The sequence below is a fragment of the Doryrhamphus excisus genome, linkage group LG19 (genome assembly GCF_037039965.1).
Source record: "Doryrhamphus excisus strain RoL-2023G ecotype Guam linkage group LG19, RoL_Dexc_Guam_v1.1, whole genome shotgun sequence".
Lineage (NCBI taxonomy): Eukaryota > Metazoa > Chordata > Actinopteri > Syngnathiformes > Syngnathidae > Doryrhamphus > Doryrhamphus excisus.
The window spans coordinates 4,161,861-4,189,254 of record NC_136375.1 but is presented as its reverse complement, the minus strand read 5'-3'; the positions used below and the strand labels follow the sequence as shown (position 1 = coordinate 4,189,254).

At 42.1% G+C, this 27,394-nt stretch overlaps 2 protein-coding genes across 3 annotated transcripts; both read right to left on the bottom strand.

The window, feature by feature from the left end:
- Nucleotides 1-842: 842 nt before the first annotated feature.
- Nucleotides 843-5,410, bottom strand: ccdc82 (coiled-coil domain containing 82). The gene is made up of 2 exons (XM_058057278.2): nt 4,545-5,410; nt 843-3,195 (listed from the first exon to the last, which is right to left on the bottom strand). Exons 1-2 carry the CDS (start codon nt 5,121-5,123, stop codon nt 3,052-3,054), a joined length of 723 nt encoding a protein of 240 aa, XP_057913261.2. The 5' UTR covers nt 5,124-5,410; the 3' UTR covers nt 843-3,051.
- Nucleotides 5,411-6,477: 1,067 nt separating this feature from the next.
- Nucleotides 6,478-26,776, bottom strand: wdr91 (WD repeat domain 91). Of its 2 annotated transcripts, XM_058057262.2 has the most exons (18): nt 26,559-26,776; nt 24,214-24,350; nt 23,937-24,116; nt 23,665-23,871; nt 22,590-22,673; nt 20,426-20,535; nt 17,719-17,893; nt 17,487-17,654; nt 17,240-17,412; nt 15,136-15,190; nt 14,974-15,069; nt 14,790-14,884; nt 14,533-14,686; nt 9,949-10,057; nt 7,308-7,420; nt 7,128-7,235; nt 6,794-6,883; nt 6,478-6,705 (listed from the first exon to the last, which is right to left on the bottom strand). In XM_058057262.2, exons 2-18 carry the CDS (start codon nt 24,334-24,336, stop codon nt 6,541-6,543), a joined length of 2,205 nt encoding a protein of 734 aa, XP_057913245.2. In that variant the 5' UTR covers nt 24,337-24,350; nt 26,559-26,776; the 3' UTR covers nt 6,478-6,540. The 2 variants fall into 2 exon arrangements, with proteins under 2 accessions (XP_057913245.2, XP_057913246.2); XM_058057263.2 differs by lacking the exons at nt 22,590-22,673; nt 23,665-23,871.
- Nucleotides 26,777-27,394: the final 618 nt, after the last annotated feature.

The window sequence follows — 27,394 nt, the reverse complement described above, 5'->3', positions numbered from 1 at the left end:
GTTTTAGCTGTTCTTTATAAAGTATTTAGTTGACTAGCTGTTTAATTTTTTATATTTATGAATTAAAATTTGAATGTTATTTAATGTTATCAAGTAGTTAGTTTACTGTTTAATTGTGTTATTTTATTCTACAGTGTTTATTTTGATTGTATTAGTTTGAATTTTATTTAATTTTAGTAAAATATTTAGTTTACGCTGTCAGTTTTTTCTATTTATTTATTTATTTGCATGTAATTAATTATTTTACTAGCTGTTTAATTTTACGCCTGCACATTTGGTGTATAACATGATTAGAGAAAACAGAACGTGACAAAACATTCTCTCACTAGATAGTTCTATCATACCCTCGTGGACAGGAAATAGCTACATGTGACCCAGAATGTATATGTGTGTGTGTGTGTGTGTCTCCAGAAGATCACATGCCAAAGAGGAGATACCCACACACTATGGATAACATTTTGTGCAAAAGAACCGGTTTCAACTGGAATAGTTAGACCCCCCTTCCCTTAGCAGGTGAAACCACGTGTAACTAGGGCGTTCCTGATTCAATAAATAGCGAGGAGAATGGAGACTGTTTCAGAGTTGGTAGGAGGATTGTAACTGTGCAGTCTCCATCATCTCTCCTTGCAAGTAAAAAGAAACTCATCTCTCTGTGTCTTCCTTTGTACAGGCAGTGTTTTTACAAGCATCTGGATTTTTAAACCTGACACAACACTGTTTAATTGTGTTTTATTTGAGTCAAATTATCTCTTTATAATGCTGTTTAATTGTATGTTATTTCATTGGAATGCTTAGTTTAGTAGTAGTGCTTTGTGTGAGAATATGGTGAACACAAGAAAATGTTTCCGGTAGAGCAAAATGTTTATTAATCATGAAGCTGGCTGCCTTTCAAAGTTTCATCAAGAAGAAAAGCCAAGAAAATCACGCAAACACACAACACTGTGGACATGTTGAATAAAAGACTCAAGGCCTCCACAGTGATTTTTTTTTTTAAGCTGCTGCTTGAACCAAAAACATCTGAGATGGCTCGATATGAGTCTTATAATGTTTGTGGCTATTGGGCAAAGGTATCGTTTTAGCACACAACATCACTAAAAGAAAGACGAGGTCATAATGATTTTTTTTTAAAGCAGCACATTTCAGAAGAAAAGGAAGCAGTTGGTTGGTGTGTTACATTTTACACAAGTTACTTCTTACACAGTAAAAAGAAAACATTTACATCATGAATGTGTGCAACACTCAAATCAGTCAGAAAACGTTGACGAAACCAAAGTCCTCATCATCTTTAATTGGCCTCTCAGTCCTAAGCATTCGTTGTCATAAATATCAAACAATATTTCATTCAGATTCCTGTGAACAGTTTTCTGTTTTTTACTCCAATACACGGAGACAAATGTGTTGCCGATGGAATATAACGTCACGTTCTTTTTGCCACATCCACCATTCCTGATGAGACTTTGACCCAGCCTAAATCTGCATTCCTCTCTTCCCCTGACCACGCCTCCTCTGTTGTGATTGGTTGGCGGTCTGCTTAGGTGCTAATGGTGATCAGCGAACAGCTAAAACAAACTGGATATTGGAGAATTGGTTTGTGATACTACTGTTCGTGGAGGGACGAGGGCCGATGAGCAGTGACCGTGAAGTAGGTCTTCAGCTTCCTAAAAAACGAAAAAAATCTTCCCACTAAACTCCGGATTAAATACAGTAGTCCCTGTTTGAACATGGCAACCTCCCCTCACTCAAAAAATGAATGACTTCATAAATTATCACTGTTTTGTGTTTGAATAGGGCCTATTATTGGTAAAAAAAAATATTCATATTTAAGTAAATTATACTTATTCTTGGCCTAAATGAAAATTGTCAAGCACAAAAGTGTCTAAATGAATGAACTATTGCAGGTCAGTTTTTGCTCATATGTGACCTGTATCTGATTTTATTGCGGGTTTAAATTATCTCACAACCCAGGCACAATAATAATAACATAATAATAATTGGGCTAATGTCGTTCCATAACCCACAACAAGCTAAAAGGCAACTCTGAATCTCTGACGTCACTTTCTGTCCGCCCGCCACTAAGGTCCGTTAGGGACCACATTTACTTTGACCCACACGAGCAGGAGTCTTATTTACGTCTTAAATGGCTAATTTAGTCTTATTATGTCTACCATACGCCATTTAAAGCTGCCATTGCAATACACTGATGAGGCAATAGCTGCTGCAGGAAGTACACTGTCAAGAAAAATGAACAAGGAAGTCGATTTATGTCCTATTTTACTATATTGGATAATACAAATGTAAAAGTGATTACACGGCTGTTATTTCATGTCTCGAGGGCTCTAATAATGTTGAAAACCATATTTAGAGGATCGTTTTCTATGCCATAACTACGAAAATATTCCTTTTATTAATACGGAATCCTACTTTGTGGAAATTCACTTCTTATGCCAATTAACCGGCATAAACGGGGGACAACTGGACACAATTCTTACATTCCAAAATAAACTTTATGGCTGCCAAAAGACTTCCTGAAGCTGTGACGTGAGAGGTTATTTTTTCTGGTTCTTGTAGTGGCATTCCTGATATGACACTTCCACGTGAGGAGGTGGAAGAGTCCAGAACACTGGAAACATAACCAGGTACACACAGCAAGTGTGAAAAGGTGTAAATGTAGAATGGGACATGTCACTGAAGCAGCCATTTGAAGAAAAGCATGTGTTAAAAGTGTTGCAGATGCTCCCAAAATCCATCCTCGTAACCTCTTGTACTGCAATGTGGCTCAATTAAAAACATTTTCTTCACCCCCAAACAACTCATTCATAATCACAATATAAAATAATACTAATAATCCGACCACCCAGGAGCTCCACTTTGCGATCAGCAGTTCCGTGTCATCTTGTGATGATTGTGTTCTTCACGATGCTCCTGACAAAGTCATTAGCAGTGCATGTGTGTCTTTGAAGTGCTGCCGGGACCAAAGTAAATACTGGACACACTTCCACTGCTAAGGGTGAAATAAGAGCATACTGTATATGGATGACTGGATGGCTCTATCTACAGCTTCTCCGCTGCTTCCTCTTTCTCCTCATCGTCTCCCTTCCCTCCTTCGTCTCCACGTGAAGCTTCAGCCTCTGCTTTATTTCCTCCATCCTCATCTCCATCAACTTCATCTTCAGCTTCTTTGGATTCTTCCTCGTCCTGAAAATACAGGAAGTGTTGTGTCGCCAGTGGAATACTTGCAGTACGTCAGTTCTCCAGGTACTGATACTCGTGAATTTGGGCACCACGCTGTTGCTGTCATGGTACGCTTAGCTAATCTTATCTAATCCATGGATGCCAACTTCTCCACTGTGCAATCATGCTCAAACACAGGGGTGTCCAAAGTGCGTCCCAGGTCCCATTTGTGGCCCGCGGCTGTTTTTAAAATGTTATTCTTACTTATTGAAAATATAATTTAACACAAAAACTTGCTATAAAAGTAGTGACCTTGCGTAGCATGCAGGCTGAGTTTGAGGGTTGCAAGAACTACGCGCAAGCTATTCGTTGAGCTAACCAACAACGGAAGAGCCATATATGATTGGCTGTGCATGTCACTTCCTCCACTCACAGTTTTTTACGACAGAGCTTCTGCAACGTCACATGCTGTGACCCCCCCCCCTCCCCCGGCAATTTATGAACATAAATTACACCATACTTAATAGGTGTAATATATTGGGGGTTCTTTTCCTTCAAAGGGACCTATGATATGCTAATTTTTCGACCCTTTGTATTGAGTTGTGGGCTCTTATAGAGCAGCTACACACAATAACCCAAACACAAAACTTTCTGGATCTTCCAGAATATGCACCTATCCCAGCTGTATTTCTTTGAATTTGTGCTTCATGACAAAATAGTCTATTTGAATTCATTCCACCCACGGCCCGCCTCTGGGCACGCGCCCACATGCTCAAAATGTCATCTTGTGACATCTCTTATACTTTAAAACTATTACTACTGTGCCGCTTGCGAGTCAGTGAAGAAATGGTAGATCTTTCTTTGGCAAGAGCCAATCAGCTATCAGTAAACTCACAACAAGCTTGCCAACCCATCGGAAATCACAGGAGTGTGACTCACTGTGTCATCTTACAAAGAACATTAATTTCATCATACAGCAACTTAACACTCAAAGGTAGCTAGGAAATATATAAGACAAGTTGGTGGTTGAAACTAACTCCATTGAAGCCTTTGCTGTTTGGCACTATTAATGCAAGCTGACCCTTGTCTGCTTGCTGGCAGTGGAGCTCAATCCATCATAAATTGTCTTGTTTGGTGTTTATGAACAGTTGTCATGGGAACTGAAGTCATATAGTGTGAGCTCTTCATTCAAAGTTCTATTACTGTTAGGACACCCATCGTTGTAAAGCTATAAAAACACGTTTGCACGTGGTCGGAGTATGTCTCGGTTAGAGCGGACCCTTGCAACTGATTAATGACGCTAAGCAAGGTTCCACTGTAGCGGTTTAAGGATGAGTGTTAATGTGCGCGGTGGTGTTGCACAGGTGTAATACCTGTTTGACGCGGCTCCATCTCCTGGGAACACGGGCCTTCATCCTCCGGGACAACGCCAGCAGCTTGTTGTGTCTCTGTCTCCTCTTGGCCTTCTCAGACGCCTCCTTCCGCTTCTCGTCAGCCCGGTCCGAGTCGGAATCATCCTGCCGCTGGAGCCGACTCCTCTTCCTGGGCTGCACCATCCTCTTGACTTGACTGGAATCCCCCGTCTTTCCCCCGTCATCTTCATCATTATCGTCGTCATCGTCATCCTGTTCTCTGGCAGTGCTGGACGAGGAGGATGACGATGATGATGTGTCCTGTCCTCCCAGAAAGGAGCGCTTCTTGCGAATCACAGAGCGGCTGTGGTCGCTGGAAGTGTCCCCGGAGTCGCTCCTTTCCCACTCGTCCTGCTCACTGTCCTCCTCCGGGGAGCTGTGGAAGTCGGACTGGGATCTGGAGGACGAGGACGAGGAGAAGGAGCCTTCGTCACTGTCGTCCAGGATGGAGGCGGGCAAGCCGATCTGCCTCTTCTTGGACAGGTCGGTCTTGGTTTTGCGCATTGAAGCGAACATTTTGCGCTTGTATAAACTCTCCATGTGTGCACACGCAGCGTGACTCCACTGACATGAAATAGTACACTTACAACACGATAAGCTAGCGCCTAAGCTAGCGCCTAAGTAGCGCCTAAGTAAGCTAGAGCGGGGAAACTACACCACATCACACTTCTTACTGCCGCAAACTACTTTGTATGACGTTACTTATAAACAGCAGCTGTCATTCGGTAATAGGATGAAGATTCGGGGAGATATTTAAGAGTGAAAAGACCACATTCTCTTCTTGCTAGCTGTGTTATTGTTGTGGATTCCACTTCTTCTTCGACGGAAATAATGCAACATAAAATTATAGCGCCCCGTGCGGCAGAAACATAGTAAACAGTCACACGTGACGAGTCACGCTGCATACAGTGTTACATCAAAATGTATATATTTATAGTACATACAAACCAGTGACATGCAGGGTTATGATACCATAAAACATTATAACTGTAACTCCATTATAAATGTATTTTCCTGTATGAATTTTCCAGCCAGATGTCAGAATGTCGCCAATACTGCAAATGCGCCACACAAACAGGCAAGTGTTAGGCAAATAGACATGTGTGCTATATTTTAGATCCAGTTACATTCTCAGTTCATTTGAAGCTGTTGATCCAAATATATACATAATGGTGTCCTGTCATCTTTTTCTTCATAATATACAGTCAAAATTTGAATATTTCATGATTTGCAACTATGTGGGCATAGTTGCAAATCATGATTAATCAAGTGGAAAACAGATTAATTTAATTTAAAAAAATGTCAGCCCTACTTAAAAGATGACACAAACACCAGAAATTGAATCAAATAAGCGTAGACACTGATCACATATGACTCCTGGTGGTTTGGTCAACTCCACCTCCATCTTCACTGAGCACCAGGAGGCTAAGAAGGCTGGTTGGAGTATTATGGGAAATTATTAGCGCTAGTGGATGACTGCAGAAAGTACAGTGCCCCTGAGGGGACATGCAAAAGTGGACCAAATACACATTCCACAATACATCATTGAAGAATTGGTTTTGGAGGCCTATATAAAAGGTCCAAAATAGGCCAGTATTGTTAGTCCAGTGAACGACATCATGCCATGTTTATCAAGTGAACACTGTCTCTGGGTACGGTGGAGGCCGGTTTGGGCTACATTGACATAGCCAAGCGAATGGGCTGTGTCCCAACCGAACCCAGTTTTTTGTTATGAAATTAATCTTTAGATTTGTTTCAGTATGCAAATATCCTAAACAAATTATTCATGTGAGGAAAATCCAAAATAAAAATGTCAAAATATATGGTCTGGAAGTTTACTTTTTGAAAAGTACTTTTTCAAATGTGCAAACACAGAATAATGACAATGTTGACGCTGCATTGACCCTTTAATGTTTTTGTGCTGATATGACATCATGTACGTATGGTGAAGATGCTCTCAGGACTTCTGTGCCAGGATGGTACTGAGTTTGATCTTTCCATCCATGGAGGCGGTGAGGCAAGTACCACAGTCCAAAGCCGAGCACCAATCCACGGTCACTACCGGTGCTTTGTGTCCGCCCAGGGACAACGTGCTCTTCAGAGCTGCCTCGCTATTGGTCAGCTGGACAAGGGGGAGGGGACACAAAGACGACTCAATGGAAAGCTTCCTTGGAACACGTTTCAAATGTCATATTAGATGCTGTGTTTACTTTGTAAATGAGTCCTCCAGAGTTGGAACAGGTGAGGACATGTTGTCCTTCCGAGTCAAAGGCGAAGAGGCGACCCCGGGGAACCTGAACCTGAACAAAAGTTCCATTTCATTTCTTTTTTGAAGGCATAATCAAGTCAATATGCACATAACCATTCAAGTGAAAATGTCCTCCAACACGATCCTTATGTGAAACAATCTCTTTTCTGTGCATTACGATGGCAGAAAATGAGCTAAAACGAGCTAGCTAACAATGCACATCACACAATGAACTGCCCTGAAACTGTAATAAGATAGATATTGGTTTTATGGAGAATAATAATATGAGTAAATACTTGTTTATAGCCGCTGTAGCCCGACAGGACAAAAGGTCCGGTGGCATCCTGAGGCAAGATCTGCTCCGCCTGTTTGACTCCGCAGCGATGGATGTTCCACTGCACGAACTGAGGGCACAAGTGTGTGGTGATGCTGCGTCACGTCACACAGTAAACATGACACCAGATTCAGCGACGCACCTTGCCATCTTCTCCAATGCTAAAGACGGTGTTTTCATCGCAGCTGAACTCCACGCTGTGAACTTCTCCGTCATGAGCTTTCCAGCTCATAGCGCTCTCATACTGCTGCATGTCTGAAGGAGAGCAGTGCATACTCGGTTTACTTCAACAGCAAATATCACTACACATGAAGCATTTTCAATGATAAAAATGACCAAGCTAACTAATAACTACAAATATAAGGCACTGAAGGACACACAGACTAGTTGTAATGTTGCAGTAATGTTGCTGTTGATGTCCAGTTGGAATTGCAATCTTCCAACCATTCATGCTGGTATGCTGGAGCCGATTGGGGCGGACTTTGACACCCTGGACTGGTCGCCAGCCAATCACAGGGCACATATAGACAAACAACCATTCACACTCACATTCATACCTATGGACAATTTAGTCTCAAATTAACCTAGCATGCAAATTTTTGGCATATGGGAGGAAGCCGGAGTACCCGGAGAGAACCCACACATGGGGAGAACATTCTGAGGTTCGTGAACGCACCTCGCTCTTAATGTCATTGGTGGATAAGGAGGAAGTTAGTGGTGTGTCAGTCATGAACGAATGGGTCAAAAGGACTAGCTCTTAATTGTGAACGGAATGAAGGAGGTCACCGCCGTTCAGTTACAAATGCTTTTTTTTATTGGCCGCAGAGTCAGTTCACCGTTTTGCAGGGCGGGACTATATCTGCGTGCTTGCCTGTCTTATCCTATCGTTGTGCCTCGCTCCATGGGTGGGTGGGTTTAGCTGACTGAAAGACCGAGACCAAGAGATTGACCGAAACTCGTCGGCCGTTCATTCATGACCGACAGTTGAGTCGGAACGAACATGAACATGAGTGAACGGACTGACTCGACGCGGCTGACCCGGTCTATGCACAGTGGGAGTTCACAGGCTAACGACCGACTGACTGAAATGACCGGAATGAACGGATCTTTTTACTGAATGAACCGGATCCAGTTCACTGAAATGAACAGTTTTGCCCACCACTAGAGGAAGTAGCATTGTGGGAGAGATGTGTCCGAGTTGAACTGTGTTCTGGGTTGGATTTGAGCGTGAAGGTTGAAACAACGTCAGACTCGGTGAGATGATGTAAGAATGGTCCATTACATTAGCCATTTTAAGAACCTCTGGAAGTAATAAATAAACAAGAAACCCTCCCAGTGCTAGTATGTGTCAGTCCATATTATATCTACTATATTCAGTAATAGCAATGCAAAGGGGTGTTATTTCCTGTCTAGAGGGCTCCAAAAATATTTCATTTATAAATAAATTTTACTTCATGGAAATCACGGTCGAGTTGATTTGATGATTGATTACTGTAGTCACATCCCTATTTCCCAATGTAGTAGACATTATAACAGAATATAAGACACATCAATACAACTCATGCTCGTCGCTGTCCATGTGTTCCGATGCTACGGGACAGGAAGTGATGTCAGGGAGTTGAGTTTTAGCGTGCCATGGGTTACGGCCCCAACAGTAGGCAGTGTTAGGAATCACTGTGCCTGTTGTGAAATCATTCAAACCTGCAATAAAAGCCTGTTGTTCTGGTGCTTGTGTGTCTCGACATTACAGTATAATTTCTACTTAATAGAATACTGCATATCATTCATTCATTCATTCATTTTCTACCGCTTATCCTCACGAGGGTCGCGGGGGTGCTGGAGCCTACCCCAGCTGTCTTCGACCGAGAAGGCGGGGTACACCCTGGACTGGTGGCCAAACAACCATTGACACTCACATTCATACCTATAGACAATTTTTTGGAGTCGCCAATTAAGGAGGAAACAAGAGTACCCGGAGAAAACCCTCGCATGCCGAGGGTGGGATTGAACTCAGGTCCCCTAGCTGTGAGGTCTACGCGCTACCAACATCGTCCGCCGTGCAGCCCACAACATATCATTACGCCTTTTTAATGTATCTTCTGAATGCCTTATATTTGACTTCATTTAGCCATTTTTAGGTTTGAAAATGATTCATTTCAGAAAAAAAAATATATGTATAATTCTGGACTAGCAATGGGTTGGATTCCAACAAAAAACAGCATCATTTATCAATGAACATATATATATATTTTTAAACTGTGATAGAGTGAAGCTATCAAATTCTATGAAATATATAATATTCTATAAAATTCTATATATACTATAAAAATATAAAAAGCGTAAAGTGGTGAGGGATTACCGTATATAAAATGCTGAGCAGACAAATATGGCTCATGTTGATTCCAATATGACCTCATTCCTGTAGTAATCAGCAGGGTCTCGCGAGATTTAGCGAGATTTAAAAAACGAAATAATAAATAAGTAAATGAAGCACACAATAAAAGACAATGAACTTGATAATTTTGCCGGCCTCAATATACATCTCAATGCACCTTGGCGGGTTTGTTCCATAGAACAACGGCATGAACGGAGTGAGCCCTTTAGTCTCTTTGTCTCGGTGGGTGGAGGTGCGGCCGGGTAGCATACACACAGCGTGCAGAAAGAGTGTAACGTAGCAGAAATTATATTAGCAGATTGCAAAATATTGTCATATATTTGACTAAAATCTTGTCTCATGTATCATCTCATCTCGTTACACCCCCAGTCATCAGCTAAATACTGACCAAAGAGTCTAATGACTCCATCAGCAGCCCCGGTCACCAACAGGTTCCCATTGTGGTTGAAGGCGGTGCAGTTGATGGCGACTGGTTCCGGTTCCAAAGCAAACTGGAGCTGATAAAGACAAGTACAAATTCAGTGTTAAATAACTGCTAAATAACCTGCCACAGGGCCAAATAAAGTGCCAGCAATGTGACAAACAAGGTAAGAAACATATGGCGTCCATACAGTGCCAAAACACGCTGGAGAAATAACCCGCTTACTATGGCTTCTTGTCACTTCCTGTGTTTTCGACATGCTCAACGTTGGCGAGTTGTGGCACTCTGGGGGCAGGCATTGAATCGACGGCCCCGCAAATGGCCCTCCTTTCTGATTTTGACTGTGAGGGTTTACGGAACTACGAGGGAGGAAAGATGCCAACCTACTTTTCCAAAAATTACAACTTTATTTTATTTTGTACCTTTCTTTAAAAACACAATACAATTTTTCTGTGATATTTCAATGTTGTGCTAATGCTAATGACATTGTTTCTTGTCCCAAGTCCCAACTGTTTTCTCAATAGAATACAACTTTTTTGTAATCATATTTTCATTTTATTCCCATAAAATTCCAGCTGTTTTTTTCATTTCTCCTGTTTTTTATTTTCCACATAATCATGACTTTATTCCCATAATTCAATTCCATTTTAATATTTTGATGTTTTTATTTATAAAATTTATAAATAAAATTTATTTATTATATTTTTTATAAAAAAAAATTCCAAGTATTTCAACTCACTCTTTGTAAAGTCTGTTGTCGTAATTATGGCTTTAATCCCGTTTTACTTTTTATAATTCTGCAAACCTAATTTTCCCAACTTTATTTGTTGTTTTGTTTATTATTCATTTTTTATTAGCACTTAAAAGCAGTATGAAAATGACACTACTAGAAGAGCAACATATATTTTTCCTCATTATTATTATTATTATAATATTATCATAAAGTTACAAGTTTTCCTTGTAATATTGCAACTTTCTCTCTTAACTTTATTCTTCAAAATTTACTGCTGAATTTTTTTTCCTCTTGTTTTTTTTTATAATAATAATATAATAATATATAATAATATTATCTTTATAATTAAATATAAAAAAACGGATGGACGCTGCGATGTCGTCTGTGGTTGGAAGGTTACGTCATGAGGTATTTCAGTCCGGCTGCGGCTGCTTTGGCTCCTGGTAATACAGACACTTTATCAATAATTTCACCACATAGATCAGTGTTTTCAGCATCAAATGCCCAGCGTAACAGTACAAGAATACTATACGACAGACAGGCTATCCTTCGTCTGAGAAAAATCAGCAATTTGAAGCCCATAAACTATGAAAGCCTTGATCTGCTACGCCAGTTAGGAATAACAGATCACAGTACAGACCGCCCGTGGAGACATCGAAGGCGATGCGAGAGGAAGCAGAAGCGGGGTTGTCGTGGTGGACTTACAGCTAAGCTAAAAGCAAACCCGTTCCGACCAGCGCTTCCATCAGTCTTGCTCGCCAACGTACGCTCCCTGGAAAACAAATTGGACTACCTGAGATTGGACTTAAGCACCAAACGGGAGACAAGAAACTGCTGCATCCTCATCCTCACCGAGACATGGCTCAACTCATCTGTCCCGGATTCCGCCATTAGCCTGGACGGGCTCACAACATTCAGGTCTGACAGGAGCCATGCACTCACGGGTAAAACCCGGGGGGGCGGTGTTTGCATCTATACTAATAACAGTTGGTGTAACAACGCTACCCTGGTCTCCAGTCACTGTTGTGTGGACATTGAGTTCATGATTGTGAGATGCATACCTTTCTACCTTCCCCGAGAATTCACCAGCGTCACCATTGTTGCCGTCTACATTCCACCTGATGCTAACTGCAAGCAAGCCCTGAATGTACTCTACCTTGCCATCAGCGACATGCAAACCACACACCCGGACAGCGTGTTTATTGTTGCTGGAGACTTTAACCAGGCCAACATGAAGACGGTGCTTCCGAATTTCTACCAACATGTGGATTTTGCTACTAGAGGTGAGAATACTTTGGACTTGGCTTACACAAACATCAAGGAAGCATTCAAAGCCGTCCCCCGCCCACACCTTGGCTCCTCAGATCACAGATCTGTTATGCTAATCCCAGCATACCAGCCCCTGCTCACCAGGGGAAAGCCTGCTGTGAATAAGGTGAGGGTGTGGCCAGAGGGAGCTATGTCTGCACTGCAAGACTGTTTTGAGTGCACCGAATGGGACATGTTCAGAGAAGCTGCAACATACAACCAACACATCAATGTTGGGGAGTATGCTGCATCTGTAACAGGCTACATACAGTGGTGCAGTGGAGGTTACAGTCACCAAGACGACCATCACACGGGCCAACCAGAAACCTTGGATGACTCAGGAGGTGCGTGAAAGACTAAGAGAACGCAATGCTGCGTTTAAATCTGGTGATGTGATGGCACTCAGATCAGCAAGGGCAAATCTGAACCGTGCCATCAGAGTGGCAAAGCGTGCCCACAGCCGGAAGATCCAAAGCTTCTTCCAGGACCCCGGCAACACCAGACAACTGTGGCAGGGCATCCAGACTGTCACTGACTACAAAGCCAGACCTGCACCCTGCCAGAATGACATCAGCTTCCTCAATGAGCTAAATAACTTCTTCGGAAGGTTTGAGGCTCTGAACAATAACCCTGCGAGGAAGGCCACCCCCCACCCCGATGAACAGGCAGTCAAGTTTGATACTGCTGCTGTGTGGAGAGTCCTGAGGAAGGTCAACGTGCAGAAAGCTGCAGGCCCAGACGCCATTCCAGGACGGGTGATCAAGGAATGTGCAGACCAGCTGGCCCACGTGCTCACGGACATCTTCAACACCTCACTGACCCAGGCTGTAGTCCCCCCGTGTTTCAAGACCGCCACAATAATTCCAGTGCCCAAGAAACCATCTATTACATGTCTGAACGACTTTCGGCCCGTTGCACTCACATCAACCATTATGAAATGTTTCGAGAGGGTGGTTAAGGACCATATCACCTCCATACTCCCCCCATCACTCGACCCTTTCCAATTCGCGTACCAGCCAAACCGCTCCACTGAAGACGCCATCTCCACTGCTCTCCACCTGAGCCTGGAGCACCTGGAGAAGAAAAACACCCCTGTACGGATGCTGTTCCTAGACTTCAGCTCAGCATTCAACACGATCATCCCCCAGGACCTGGTACGCAAGTTGGAGCCACTGGGCCTCAAGACCTCCCTGTGCAACTGGCTGCTTGACTTCCTCACAGATAGAACCCAGTATGTCAGAGTGGGCAACAACACATCCAGTGTCATCTCCCTGAATACCGGCTCACCCCAGGGATGTGTTCTGAGCCCCCTGTTGTTTACCCTAATGACCCATGACTGTCGCCCCAAGTACAGCAGCAACCATATCCTGAAGTACGCGGACGACACAACAGTTGTGGGCCTCATTCAGGACAACAACGAACTGGCTTACAGGGAGGAAGTGCGACACCTTGTGGATTGGTGCAAGGCGAACAACCTGATCCTGAATGTTGACAAAACAAAGGAAATCATCGTCGACTTCAGGAGATCCAGACCCAGCCATACTCCACTCAGCATCAACGGCACAGCCGTAGAAGTTGTGAACACAACCAAGTACTTGGGGGTGCATATCACGGACAACCTCGGCTGGTCACTCCACACCTCCGCTCTGGCGAAGAAGGCACAGCAGCGACTGCACTTCCTGCGGTGGATGAGAAGAGCCTCCCTCTCCCCTCCTATCCTTACCACCTTCTACAGAGGGACCATCGAGAGCCTGCTGACCAACGGCATCTCCGTCTGGTCTGGGAGCTGCAAGGCCTCGAACTGGACGTTACTGCAGAGAGTGGTGAGGACAGCGGAGAAGATCATCGGGACCCAGCTCCCCCCCATTAAGGACATAGCAAACAGCCGGTGTGTATCTAGAGCCCATCGGATCTGCTCTGACCCCACACACCCCCAGCATGGACTGTTCTCTCGCCTGGCATCGGGGAGAAGGCTCTGCAGCATCCGCTGTAGGACGACCAGGTTCAGAGACAGCTACTTCCCCCTGGCCATCAGACTGCTGAATGCCAAATAAGCCCCTCTACCTTTACTTACATTATTATTATTTATTTAAATTATTTAAATTATTTGGGCAATTTACTGTTCACGCTGCACTTTACATAATGTTGTTCATATTCTATCTATTTATTCTCCACATTATTATTATTATTATTTATTATTACTTATCTTCTTTTGTGTCTGTTATTATATGGGAGCCAGGCAACGACATTTCGTTGGCAATTTCACTACTGTGTTTTTGTGCAATGACAATAAAGGGAGTCTATGTCTATGTCTAGTATCTTTTAAAAGTGCTGTATAAATAAGAGCTCCTGTTATCCTATTGTTATTGTAATGAAGTGTGATGAGACGTGCAATGAGTAACACTGCCGTTTACTCACAAGAAAGAAAAGCCAATGTCGGATTCCAAGACATGGATGGAGGAAGCGGGTTATCGTTGCAATGTTCAATCACGTCGTGTTTGGGGCGGTACCTGCTGTTTGACGGTCTTGGTGTCCCACAACAGGAGCTGTCCAGACACCGGGATGGCAAGACGGACGGCAGGCTCAACCAGTCCAATTCCATTGAGAGCTGCAGCCGAACACACGAAGGACGAACCGCTGGGACTGCAAGCTAATGACAAGATACTGAGAGGGAAAAAAAAAGATTATGCAAAACAATACCATTTTCTAAACCACAAAGCATGCTGGGTAACATATAGTTGGAAATGTATGCCGTGGGCTTGAGTACCGCGGATGACTTTCATCAATGCTCATCTCATAGAGGTTCTTCTTGGCGTCTGTGTCATACAGCCGCACTGTGCCAACGCCGCTACCCAATAACAACTGAGCACAAGCAGAACGCATCATAGACCTTACAGTTGATGTAACATTCTATATATATATATCTATATGTATGACATGTCACTTCATACCAGTCTATCGGGCTTGGTGGCCCACTCCAGTGACAGCAGAGGTGACTTGGACATGATGGTGGCGTTGGTCTGCATGATGGGATTGAAGGACCACACCTGAAGAAGAAGATATTTGGAGAAATCATTCCCACGTTTACTGGATGTCTTTTCCATGAGATTTACCTTAATAACACCATCGACATCCAAACTGGCAACCCGGCGACCAGAACAATCTACCCTGCAGAAAAGAAGAGAGGTCAGATTGACAAACAATAGCGTGTGTTTTTCAGGACAGGACTGAGATGATCACATTTGAAATGGGATTAGTCAAACTAGTTATTATTATTATTATTTCACATATAATTATTTTTATTATATAAATATATAATATACAATAATAACATATAATGTAAATATTTTATTATATACATATATAGTTATACATGCATATATATACATACACACACAGACATATATATATATACGTATACAATTATTTTTTAGATTATATTGTATGTATTATATGTCAATTAATCTGAAGTTTGTTGCTTGGATCTTGGATTAATCGAGTAATTGATTAGACATTAACAGCGTGCCACACATCAGAAATGGGGCACAAATAAAGAAATCACTGATGCGTGTGATTATCTTGTTTGGCCTCAAACTCAATATAATGAGTCTGCTAGCATAGAAAATGAAAAATAGTCAAGTTTCAGAAACTGAAATCCAAGGATATCGGTATGGGCTGATATTCAAGGCTACAATACCGGAATTGGTTTGGAAATGACAATGTTGTATTGGGACACCTCTAATTAACCCTGATTAATCAAATACAAAAATAGTTCTAGACAGCTAATCATGAATTTGTCTATTATTTTTGCAGTTTTCTGAAAAAAACCTAAAACAAATTAATTTGCCTATCATTCCCAATTCTTATGTTAAACATCAACAGATATTGACGCTAAAGTCCTCAAAAAAAAACACCCATAGTGTTCCATTTACATAACTGTCTTGTATATTAACCAAGCTACAGTGATATTATTATTGTAGCAGCCAGCATGAAAAACTATTTTTATCTTGCGGACTAACACAACGCCTCGCTAATCGCGGAAGAGTGGCTAGTTAGCCCTCGATTGTGTTATAAAGACTCAACAATGTTAGTTTGCCGTCAGCATTTTTAACATGAGGACTGGAGCACACATCACGTGCTGGCAGACACAGCCAATCCAAGAAGAGCGGACAAGAAGAGTGTTGTCGCTGCTGACGGAACTAGCATAAGTATGTGTATCAATGCGCAGAGGAAAGGAAAGACGTTTGGGTAGTGTTTTAAATCATCATGTAAGCTAGGTCTTATTAACTCGTTTATGCGTTCATGTTTCCCATAAGGATTGTGAATGATGGGCAAAATTCCAAAAAAAAGTGCAGTTCCCCTATAAGGACATTCTGACTGGAATTTTATTTTTATTTTTTTTAAATCAGCTTGTTAGCTATCAACGCTTCAACTCCAAACGGCTCAATGACAGCGTCTCATTTAGTTGTTATGGTGCAAACATCCCAGAAGTAGAAGAGGTTAAAGCAGGGGTCGGGAACCTTTTTGGCGAAGAGAGCCATGAAGGCCAGATATTTTAAAATGTGTATACATTTTTTTAAACATTGAATGCAATAAAATGTGTGCATTTTTATGTAAGACCAACAGTTTTAGATAATGGGCTCTAATTACGTAGACCAGGCACACTACCGCACGCCAATGGGGTGTGGCCAGCACACTTTCGTGAGCAGCGCAGTGTCTAATAATAAATCAAATACTTGTTGCCATTAATACAACTTCTGCTGCTGCATAATTTTGCACCATACTCAGTATATTTCATTCTTTTGGCCATCTTTGCCAGAAGGCTTGGTTCTGCAGCTTTAGCTAGGTGACTATTTGACTAAAGGAGAAAAGTTTATATTTACATGTTGACATCTCAATGACCGAGGTAGACTACTGCATTACCCAGTAATAATTGAGTTTTGGTGTTTGACCTGGAAAATATCAGGAAAGATGGATATGGTCGGCCGTATTGCAGTAGAAAATAGATGGACGAATTAAAATGCATAAAAAAGTTGTTGATTTTTAATATTATTTTTAACAGTAATTTCTGTGATGTTTACTTTAAAATGTTAGCAAAAATACATTTTTATTGTGGTAAGAAATGCATGAGAGCCAGATACAGTCATCAAAAGAGCCCTACCTGACTCCCGAGCCACAGGTTCCCTACCTCTGGGTTAAAGAATGGTGAAGACATACCTGCAATGCATGATGGAGGAATGATGTTCTCCATATTCCTCCTGACTGAGTTTGATGAACGGCTGTTCTGCCGACAGCCCACCTCCACTCCTGCCACTTGAGGAGTCAGGAGCTTCGCCGGAGATCTCGTTAGAAGGCTCCAGCTCTCCTGCCTCCCGATTCTTGTCTTGGAGCTGAAGACAACACAGATACGTGTTTAGAACAGGCATGGATATGTCATGGAAGCTGGTGAAGGTCATGTAGGCACCAGAGGTGATGGCTTGGAGAACAGCTCCTTCCTGTCTTTTTCATGAGCTTGGATCCTCTTATGGCGTGAATGAGAAGGTTGGTTGGTCTGCTGGGTGGACTGTTGTGAGTTTGACATTTCACCGCCGGAGGTGGCTTTCACTTGGAGGCCATCTTTCGACTTGGAGGACTAGAAAAGACATGTGATATGTTGACACGTGGAGGTCCGACCAAACGATTGGTGTCGTTGTCACCTGGCTGCTCGCTTGCTCCTTTCTGCCGACTGCCGCTTGGCTGGGAGAAGATGCCGACGTCAGCGGCTTGGCTTTCACTGCAGGAGTACGCCGGCCTTGTGGTAGCAACGTGGAGAAGAAGTTCCTGGATGGCGTGCTGGCGGCACTGACGGGCCGCTGCCTTGTCACCAGGTCCCTGTGATAGAAAATACAATGTTCTTAGACTTATAAAAGATGTTTGTGTTTCATACCTTCACACCTACGTTCGCCAGTGTCTCCTATGTGACTCCCTCAGCCCCTTTGCGTTTGATATGGCGATTTCCGAGTGTGTGTGTGTGTGTGTGTGTGTAGCTATCCAGAAGTTAGGAGAAACCCAACCTTCTTGTTCTCCCGTAGTCCTTTATAAAGTAACGCCCGAGTGATGAATGTGTCCCTCTGACCAGCCAACTGGAGGTCATATTGACGGGCCTCCACATGCAATTCCATCATCAAACTGTATCACTTACTATTCCCAAACAGCTTGTCCTGTCTCTTGTCTACTTAGGGCTTAACATTTCCTCCCTGACACCTTCAAAGACAGAGAAACAGTCATCAAAAAAATTGAATTTGATAAAGAGTGAAAAGAGTGTCGGAAAGAGTACAGCAATCCCTCGCCACTTGCAATTTCACGACATCATTCTATCACAGTTCTTCAAAAATCGATGAATTGATAAATCATGTTCTTGCATGATTGCAGATTGGTCCAAAACAATCATATTTAAGCAAATGTCTTGCCTAAATGAAGCATAAAAATGGCTAAAAGAAGTGGAATACAAATATAAGGCATCCAGAAGAGGCATAGCTCATGATATGTAGTATTCTACACTGGTCACTAGATGTCAGTAATGCTACCGTAATGAGACACAAGAACCAGACTTGATCGCGGGAACAGCAGGCTTTTATTGCAGCTTTGAATGACCTCACAACAAGGTACAATAATCAGTGGTAGCCGTCAGCCACGGCAAGCTAAGGGGCTACGGGGGAACACGGTAGTCCCGCAAAAAACGTGCAATGACCACATTTCCACTACCGATGTTGTGCCAAGATTGTCTGCAGTCAGGGCCGTTGACAGCTTTGACTTGGCCCGGGACAAAATAATCAGAGTGCCCCCCTCGCCGCACACACACACACACACACACACACACACACACACACACACACACACACACACACACACATCAGTTCTGGGCCCCCCCTTATGCCTGGGCCCAGGACAAGATACCCGTTTATCTCCCCCCATCAACAACCATGTCTGCGCCCTCACGTCCGGCTTCTGAGCTCCACAGCACCAGCAGTGCCTCTGACAAAGTGTGTCTGACAATGAGTGCTCCTTCTTGGGCAGGCGAGGTCGGAGAAACACCAGCGGTGCCCACACTCACGCTAAGTCAGGGGTCTCCAGCCAGTAGATCATGAGCGGCCAGTAGCTCCTAAACACTTTTCAATTAAATCTACAAAGACTTTATTCAATATTATCAACTTCTATACCCGCTACATCAGAAAGCATTGCTCGCAGAAGTCAGGAAGTATTTTGGGAATGTGGCCAATCACATGTCATAAATTAAAACAGACCATTTTGGCGAGAAGCACAAATTCAAGGTAATATAGCTGGAATAGGTGCAGATTCTGGAAGATGTAGAAAGTTTTCTATGCGGGTTATTGTGTCGAGCTGCTCTATAGGAGTCCACAACTCAATACAAAAGATCGAAAAAGCAGTGTGGTTTATTTGTTCACAGAACACACACATAATGATTGGGTTGTTTTATACAGTAACACCAAGAACTATTTACAATTTTCACATTTGGAACTGAACAATGAGAAATTTTGAATATTGAAATTTTCATACAAAGTTTAACCTTCCGCACGATACACTCCTCCACACTCTCTCACTTCCTCCTTTTCTATCATCTGTGATTTTGCCATCTACATGATCCCTGCCGAGCTCTTATCAAATGCACTTCTGCCACTTGGGGGCCATTTTTAGGCCTTAAGTGAAACACATTCGTGGAGAGTTGCATCATCAGCTTTTTTTGGCTCTTGTGCAAAAAATGTAAAAGACGTATAAATATGGAGTTGGGATCGGGTGTATAAAAAGTATAAATACCTCTATCTATAGTATAAATACTCCTCTAGAACTTATTTTAGACCCAACAGTGCAAAATGTGGTCTTAAAATTGTTAGTGTATCATTTATAGTGTTTCTACATGCAGGAAAACAGGTGTACTCTAATAACCGATGTTGCACATACAATATTTTCCTTCTTTATATCTGTACATTAATGACGTCAACAAATGTCCCCATTGCAATTACACAGGGGAAAAATCACAACCATTTATTGAACTTTCACTTTCTCCTACAATTGAATCACAACAAAAAAAAATAGATAAATAAAACCACTTTTAGGAAAAGAATCTAAAAAACAGCCCATTCGATCTCGAGTGGACAGCAACATTACTGTCAATGCTCAAAAATGTGTTCTGCACATGTAACATTTAAACGATTAATTTAGAATTGAATTAATAACTTATTACATTAAATAAAATGTCATATGCAAAGTAAAGCACATTTTGTTAGATTAGTTCAAGTCCTGTGCTGGTTGGCGTTACTAAGAGAACACAAACCACAACGTTGTTGGCAAAATAAGCCTGAAAACATGGCGACACGAGTAAAGACAGAGATGAGAGTTTCTCACAGCTCGGTGTCGCCCAGTCGATCCATATTCTGGACGTATGCCGGCAGCTTGAGATGCACCACCTCGTCTGTGTCCTTCTGCTCTCGGCTTTCTGTTTGCAGGGCGAACAGCTGAAAGACATTAGGTGAGATAAAAAGACCTATTGTGCTTTTTCCGCTTTTACGACCAATAAACGTAGCTAGAATGTTATATTCTCGTGTTAAACGAAGCCAAAGCGTTAGATAATGAGGTTTGTGCATTTGGAAGTGAGCCCTGAGGCATGGGATGGAAGAGATGTCAATGCGATCTGGACTTCCTTATATGGGCAGCATATTGCCAGCACTCGGTAAACATGGACCTGCGTATCCGGAAGTCCTCGGGAGTGCTTGGGATTGTGACCGATCACAGCGGAGTGGGCGTACCTAGCTAGAGGAGTGCAGTGGGTGGAATAAATGGAATAGCTTAGAATAAAAAGCTTTGTGTGCGGGTTGTCGTGTGTGTAGCTGCTCTACAGGAGTCCACAACTCAATACAAATGGCTGAAAATGAAGATAACAGCAAGCGGCGGGAGCAAGAAGACTGCCGCAAAAGTGAGGACAGATGACATGCCGGGTGAGACCTCACATTATAATCAAAATATAGTCAACCATTTATTGTCATCAAACAGCAAAGCAGTATTCCTGACTTATAAATGGAACTTTTTTGCAGTTAGAGCATTGAAAACCTGTTTGACCTTGTAAATATGCTTTTTAACATTACTAGAGTCCCTACACATGAACTAACACCCCTATAATTACCTTAGCCAATAAAGTAGACACAAACAAGAGAAAAAAAGCTAAAACACGTTCTCAGGTATTCCTTCATTTTCTAACGCTTATCCTCACGGGGTGGGTGGGGGGGGGGGGGTTCAGGGGTACTGAACCCCCCCAGGGGGACAGCCTATCCCAGCTGTCTTCGGCGATACACCCTGGACTGTTCGCCAGCCAATCACAGGGCACATATAGACAACCAACCATTCACACTCACATTCATACCTATGGACAATTTGGAGTCGCCAATTAACCTAGCATGTTTTTGGAATGTGGGAGGAAACCCACGGATGCACGGGGAAAACATGCAAACTCCACACAGAGATGGCAGAGGGTGGAATTGAACTTGGGTCTCCTAGGTGTGAGGCCTGCGTACTAACCACTCGTCCGTCGTGCAGCCCAGGTTCTCAGCTATGTTGCTGTAAATGTGTTGCTATGGGAGCTGAGTGGAGGAAAGACAGGATGTGGCGTGGGTTACGGCCGCAACAGTAGGTATTAGGGATTATTGGGCCTGCAATAAAACCTGCAAGAAAAGCCAGTTGTTTCGGAAATCAAGGGGGTATTCTGTTTAGTGGGTTAGCCGGACTTGCGTGTTCAGCAAAAGTAGCTCTTGTAAAGCAGCTGTATCGCCATGGTAACTTAGGCTATGCTCATAGTCTGGTCGGGACCAGGTTATGTCCAGCTTAAAATGGGCTACGAAAGTGCCCACAGTTACTCGGAGATGGCATCACTATTTATTTAGAACTTGCCAGGTAATCTAGAAGCGAGATGTAACCTAAAAAAAACAAAAAAACAGAACGCCAGGACTGGACATGAAAAATGTCCTGAGATAACAGGATGTTTGGTCGCCCGTCCACAATTTTGCAGCTTAGTTCGATCGTGTTTTTTCAAACATACAGTATCTTAATAAGCAAATTACACTATTGCTGTTGCCTAAATTAAGCATTTTCAAATACACGGTACAATGTGTCAGTAACTGATCGGTGAGACAAGCACCAGACTTGAAAGCCTGAACAACAGGCTTTAATTACAGCTTTAAATTATATCACAACAGGCCCAATAACGCCAGTCTTATTTTACTACACCAGATATAATAATAGGAGTGTAAAAGAGACTATAGGGGTGATATTTCATGTCCAGAGGGTTCTAACAATGTTTAAAAGCATATTTAGAAGGCCGCAAACAGGTTCTAACTCCAAAAATATTCCATTTATAAAGAAGTCTACTGAACAAGGAAGAGCCCACCTGTTTCATAGCCCGAGTCCATCCACACTGAGCTACTGCCACCACAATTAAATTATGCTAGTAGATGTTTTTAATCCTAACAAAACAGTTTGGTTGTGTCATTGTATCAAATTTCTTAATGCCCTCACTCACCAGTTGACGCAGCTGCTCATTCTCCTCCATGACACTCGTTGTCTTCTGGACTTCAGCATCAAAACTCAGCAGCACCGGCTGAGGTGAAGCCCAGTTAAGGAAAACCAACAAAGGGGAGCATTGATTGCGCCCATGAACCAGATGCTCCATCTAACATGTTTTATCAACTTTACTTAAATGTGTTACCATAGATGTTTGTACATTGTTACGTTTTGAAAGCGAATGGCAAATTCGCAAAAATTACATTTATAATTAGCTATAGCTATAGCTTGCTCTCGTAGCTCGGCCTCGTTTCCGAAAGTGACGTTATCGGGGTGAGAGCACTCGGCTAAAGCAGAGTAAAGAAACACTTCTCGTGGTGCCTCCTCGACTTGGTTCAGTATATTTTTCATCAAAATAGTAGTCATGCCAAAATGTTGTGTTGCTGCTGGATGTTAACAATATCCGAGTGACACTGTAAGTTTGTTTTCTTTTCCAAAAAGGAAGGTGTAAGACAGAAATGGATGAAGCAAGTGCAGAGAACACAAGACAGGTATTGGTATTGGCGGTACCCATACTTTGTGGAAATAGAGTATACCTAACATGTCGGGCAAATTTTAAAGCAGTGTATTTCAAACAATAAAATAACCAATATAAGACATTAGAGGAATGTATTCATGTTATATAATTCATATAATTTAGTCAAGGTCTCGATAATTTAGTTACCATCCACTGTGTTCCTGATTATTTTCATCATCTCAAATGATTGATCTATCAAAGTATCGATATTTTGATTTGAGAATCAATATAAGAGCCTAAAAAGCCAATATCGGCGGTATCAATATTTCCGTATCGATCCGCACATCACTACTACTGAGAGGTAACGTAAGTAAGCTAATGGAGTTGCTGCGTCGCCTGTGAGTCTGAACCGAATTTACCATCTGAATGGGGAGCCCACGTCGTATGCTGGAAGATACAGCCACCCCATCAACATCCCATTGGAAGCATTATGGTTTTATTTTGTCCATTAAACTTTTAGCGGTAGTGCTACATGCTAACAATGAAAATGAATGGCCGCACTTGGCTGAAGGATATGCATGGACTGGAAAAGCACAGACAGGAAGTTGTGCAATGAAACCAAGAAGGTCTCCGACCACTGGCGGGAGAAATAAGGAGCGAAGGCCGGGTTGTGTTCAGGTGCAGGGATAAACGGCAAGATAAACCAATCACGCCACTCAGCCTGACCCTGCAGCTCCAAAGCCTGCTTCTGGAAAAACTCCTGGGTCTTCTCTAAGTTTGCTTTCTGGCGGGTGAGGAGGACAGAAAGATAGCAAGCACAAACTAGAGCTTGTTTGCTGTTGGTGTTACCTGGATGGTGTTGACCACATAATATCGATACAGGCTGGCTCTCAGTTTGTTCACGGTGGATCGGTAAACGTCCTCCAGTCTGCAGAACAGACGTCTGTCCAAGTACAGCCAGTAGTCCTTCAGACCCGTCAGGTCAAAGCTCTGGATGAACTGGAGCAGCTGGTCGATGATCTTGTCCACCTGAAGAGCGCCAAAGCCAAAGCCTGTCATTAACCTTCCACATGAAAAGAAGATGCAACAACAACAACAACAACAAAACATTTTATTGGCATGTCACCCTGAAGCCTTTCTCCTTGTCGGCTTTCATCTCGCTGTCCAAATGTTTCAGTGTGTTGGTGAAGCCCCGATAGATCAGATACTCCCTCACATGTTCATCCGTTCTCTCCACTGCAGACCCCATGCTGACCTCTGACCCTGGAGGAAAACACCAATTCAGCCACAACATTCAATGTTTTCTTCCTAGCAGCTATCCGTGATGGGAAACGCCATTCTCAGTCACTCGGACATTTTCCAGAGGACGGTCTTCTTCAAGGACCATGGAATAAAGTTTAAAATAAAATGATGAAATGACTTTCATTTTGATGAAAGACAAAAAAAATGTCAGTATTGTGCGTTTTCTGATCATTCACTGTGCTTTTTAGTTATATGCCTCAGTGGGTGGGAGCATATACGGTAATCCCTTGTTTATGGCACATATAGACAAACAACCATTCACACTCACATTCATACCTATGGACAATCCGGAGTCGCCAATGAACCTAGCATGTTTTTGGAATGTGGGAGGAAAGTGTATTTGTCCTGCTGTTACACTTCAATGCCCCTAGATAGCACTAAAATGCTCGGCATCTGTGGAATATGTCTACCGTATGGAAGAGCATTCAGTAGAGATGGTGCCACCCAAACAAGAAATATGCTTCTCTTTTTAGGTGATATATGGAGATATATACAATACGTAGGTGGCATTGTCGTCATTTTGTGCTTTTAATTTGATGTTGTTCCTGTCATAGATTTATAAAATATAAACGAAATAAGGTCAATTAGATTGCTATAATGTATGTACGTTTTATCAATGTGTTGATGACTAGCTAGTGTGCCACTAACGTTTAGCGCTGCTAGCTCTTCAGTTCACATTGGCTGTGTTCGAAACCGCATACTTACCTATTACTCATACTAACTCTTTGAGTATGCAGTTTGTCTACACTGGCAGTATGCCATTTTGAGTATGTGAGAAGTTCCTGGATGTACATTGCATTCGCCAGAAATGTTGAGTATGTATCATTAGCTTACTACTCACACTAAATTACCCAGGATGCAACGCGATGTGACCTCACCGCGAAGAAAAAAAAACGATGGCTGAACACTGAGCAGCAGGATGGATATTGTGAGTTGGTTCGCTTCTTGTTTTCAGAGTAAAAGCAGTGATTTATCACTATGTTTTTTGTATGAGAAAAGTAAGGGGTGTTTTATTTTGTGCAAATAACCAAAAGTGTGTTGCTCACTTCGGCTAGCTTAAATTTTGCTGAATTCGTCCGAACTAAATTGTAAACAGTTGGTATTTGGACAAAGAAATGGCACACTCAGGATCTAAACGGCTACTTTCTCGCCTGATTTTTTTTTAAAAATCTCAAAGTGATGTATTTAAATAGTTTAGAGCTAAAGCAAAATCAGCTTCAGCCTGTCGATTTTGGCTCGGATAGAAGCGCAATGCATTGTGCGTTATCATGTAGTACGTTGTAGTGTAAACGCTTTGCATACTGTCTAATGGATTGGGTATGGAGTGTGGATAGTATGGGCATGGAATTATGTTGTAGTTAGTATGTGCTTTCGAACACAGTCATTGACTCACATTGACAGAAACCCCCAAACCCTCAGCAATGCCTGACACTCTATTCGCGTGTACCACTGTATAAATGACAATTAAAAACTACCGGCAGTGCCGAGCAGATAGCAATTAATTGCAGGCCCATAAACATACTGGAAGAGCATCATTCAAGGTGCAAAAATTGCAGTGACCACCAAAACCACCAAGATGTACCAAGGTGGAAAAATACATTTTGGTGGAGGATTGGCCCAACTGTGCTGTTAGCCGCTATACTTTTTGGCAACTTCCTGTTCTTTCCCTTTCCCATTCTTCTTGCAAATGAATGGCGTCCGTCTTGTGTTGTAGCCATTGTATGTATTCATGAAAATATGTATTCATGAAATATTCACTCCTGCTCTCTGCAGGTTGTTGCTGATGTCACCAACAGTTGTTTTTGGTTCTTTCTTCACATCCGTCACAATGTTTCTGTCATTCCGTGCTGATGTTTTTCTTCGTCTACTTGTTCCACTTATGTGACTTAAGGAGGCTTACGGCCCAGAATTTAGCGCCAATAATACACACTCTTTCATCACCATTAAGAGTATTTCTTGTCATTTCGGGTGTCTTATTGATAAATTAATTCGGATAAGCAATTCAAAGAAACACCAATGTGTACATTAAACGTCAATGCATGCTTAAAATAAAGAATGCCCCTTTGCCATGACATTGTAATAATCAGCAGCACACACAAATCAACCAAAAAAAGTCATCTGTTCATCATTTAGCTTTTGATTGGGAGTAAAAATAAAATGCGAACGTACCTTTCAGGGTGTAAAAAATGTTCTCCAATCAAGCAAACGATTTGTAAGTCATAACACGTCAACCAAACGTGAAGGAAAAAAAGAGTCTAGTTCAATTAATGTTGGGAACACATAACATTCCACATTCCGCAGCATTTAACAGTCCAACATTTACTTTCAAACAAAGAGAAAAACGCTTCCTGTTTTCGCCTCCTGCCAGTCATGTGACATCTGACGTCAGCAAGTGCTAGGCCAACGTCGCCCCCTGGTGGCAACGAGTTTAGTACTGCATGTAGTTTGTAAATAAATGAACAAATAAATAAACAACAACCGGTGAAATAAAATTAAAAAAATAATTACAATATAAAATAAAATATTAAAATATTTTTAATATTTTGATTCTATTAACAATGTAAAGTGTATGTGAAGTTTTGTGGACTAAATAAATATTAATGCAAAAAAGGATTGAACATTTTGTTTATGTTAAGAAATAATAATCATCCAAATGTATATCTCATTACCTGCATATCTTTTTTGTAATGGATCAAGTAGCTATTTGCCAGGTGTCAGAGGCTACCATGGTGCTACTCTTCAGAGAAGATACAACTTGCAATCAGCCACCTTAAATACCCTTTCTCGTGATTGGCTTCACTTGTGTAATGTAGGTCAAGGGTCAGTGAGCTTACCAAAACAAATTTTGTGTTAAAGGTATTAAAGGTGTTAAAGGTATTTAAATCAATAAAACAACAAGGGTGCCCAAATATAGGCACCTGCCTACTTTTGTTTAAATAATTATTGCACACTTTCTGTAAATCCTAAAACCTTCACTTCACTTCTCATACATCAGTGTGTTAGTC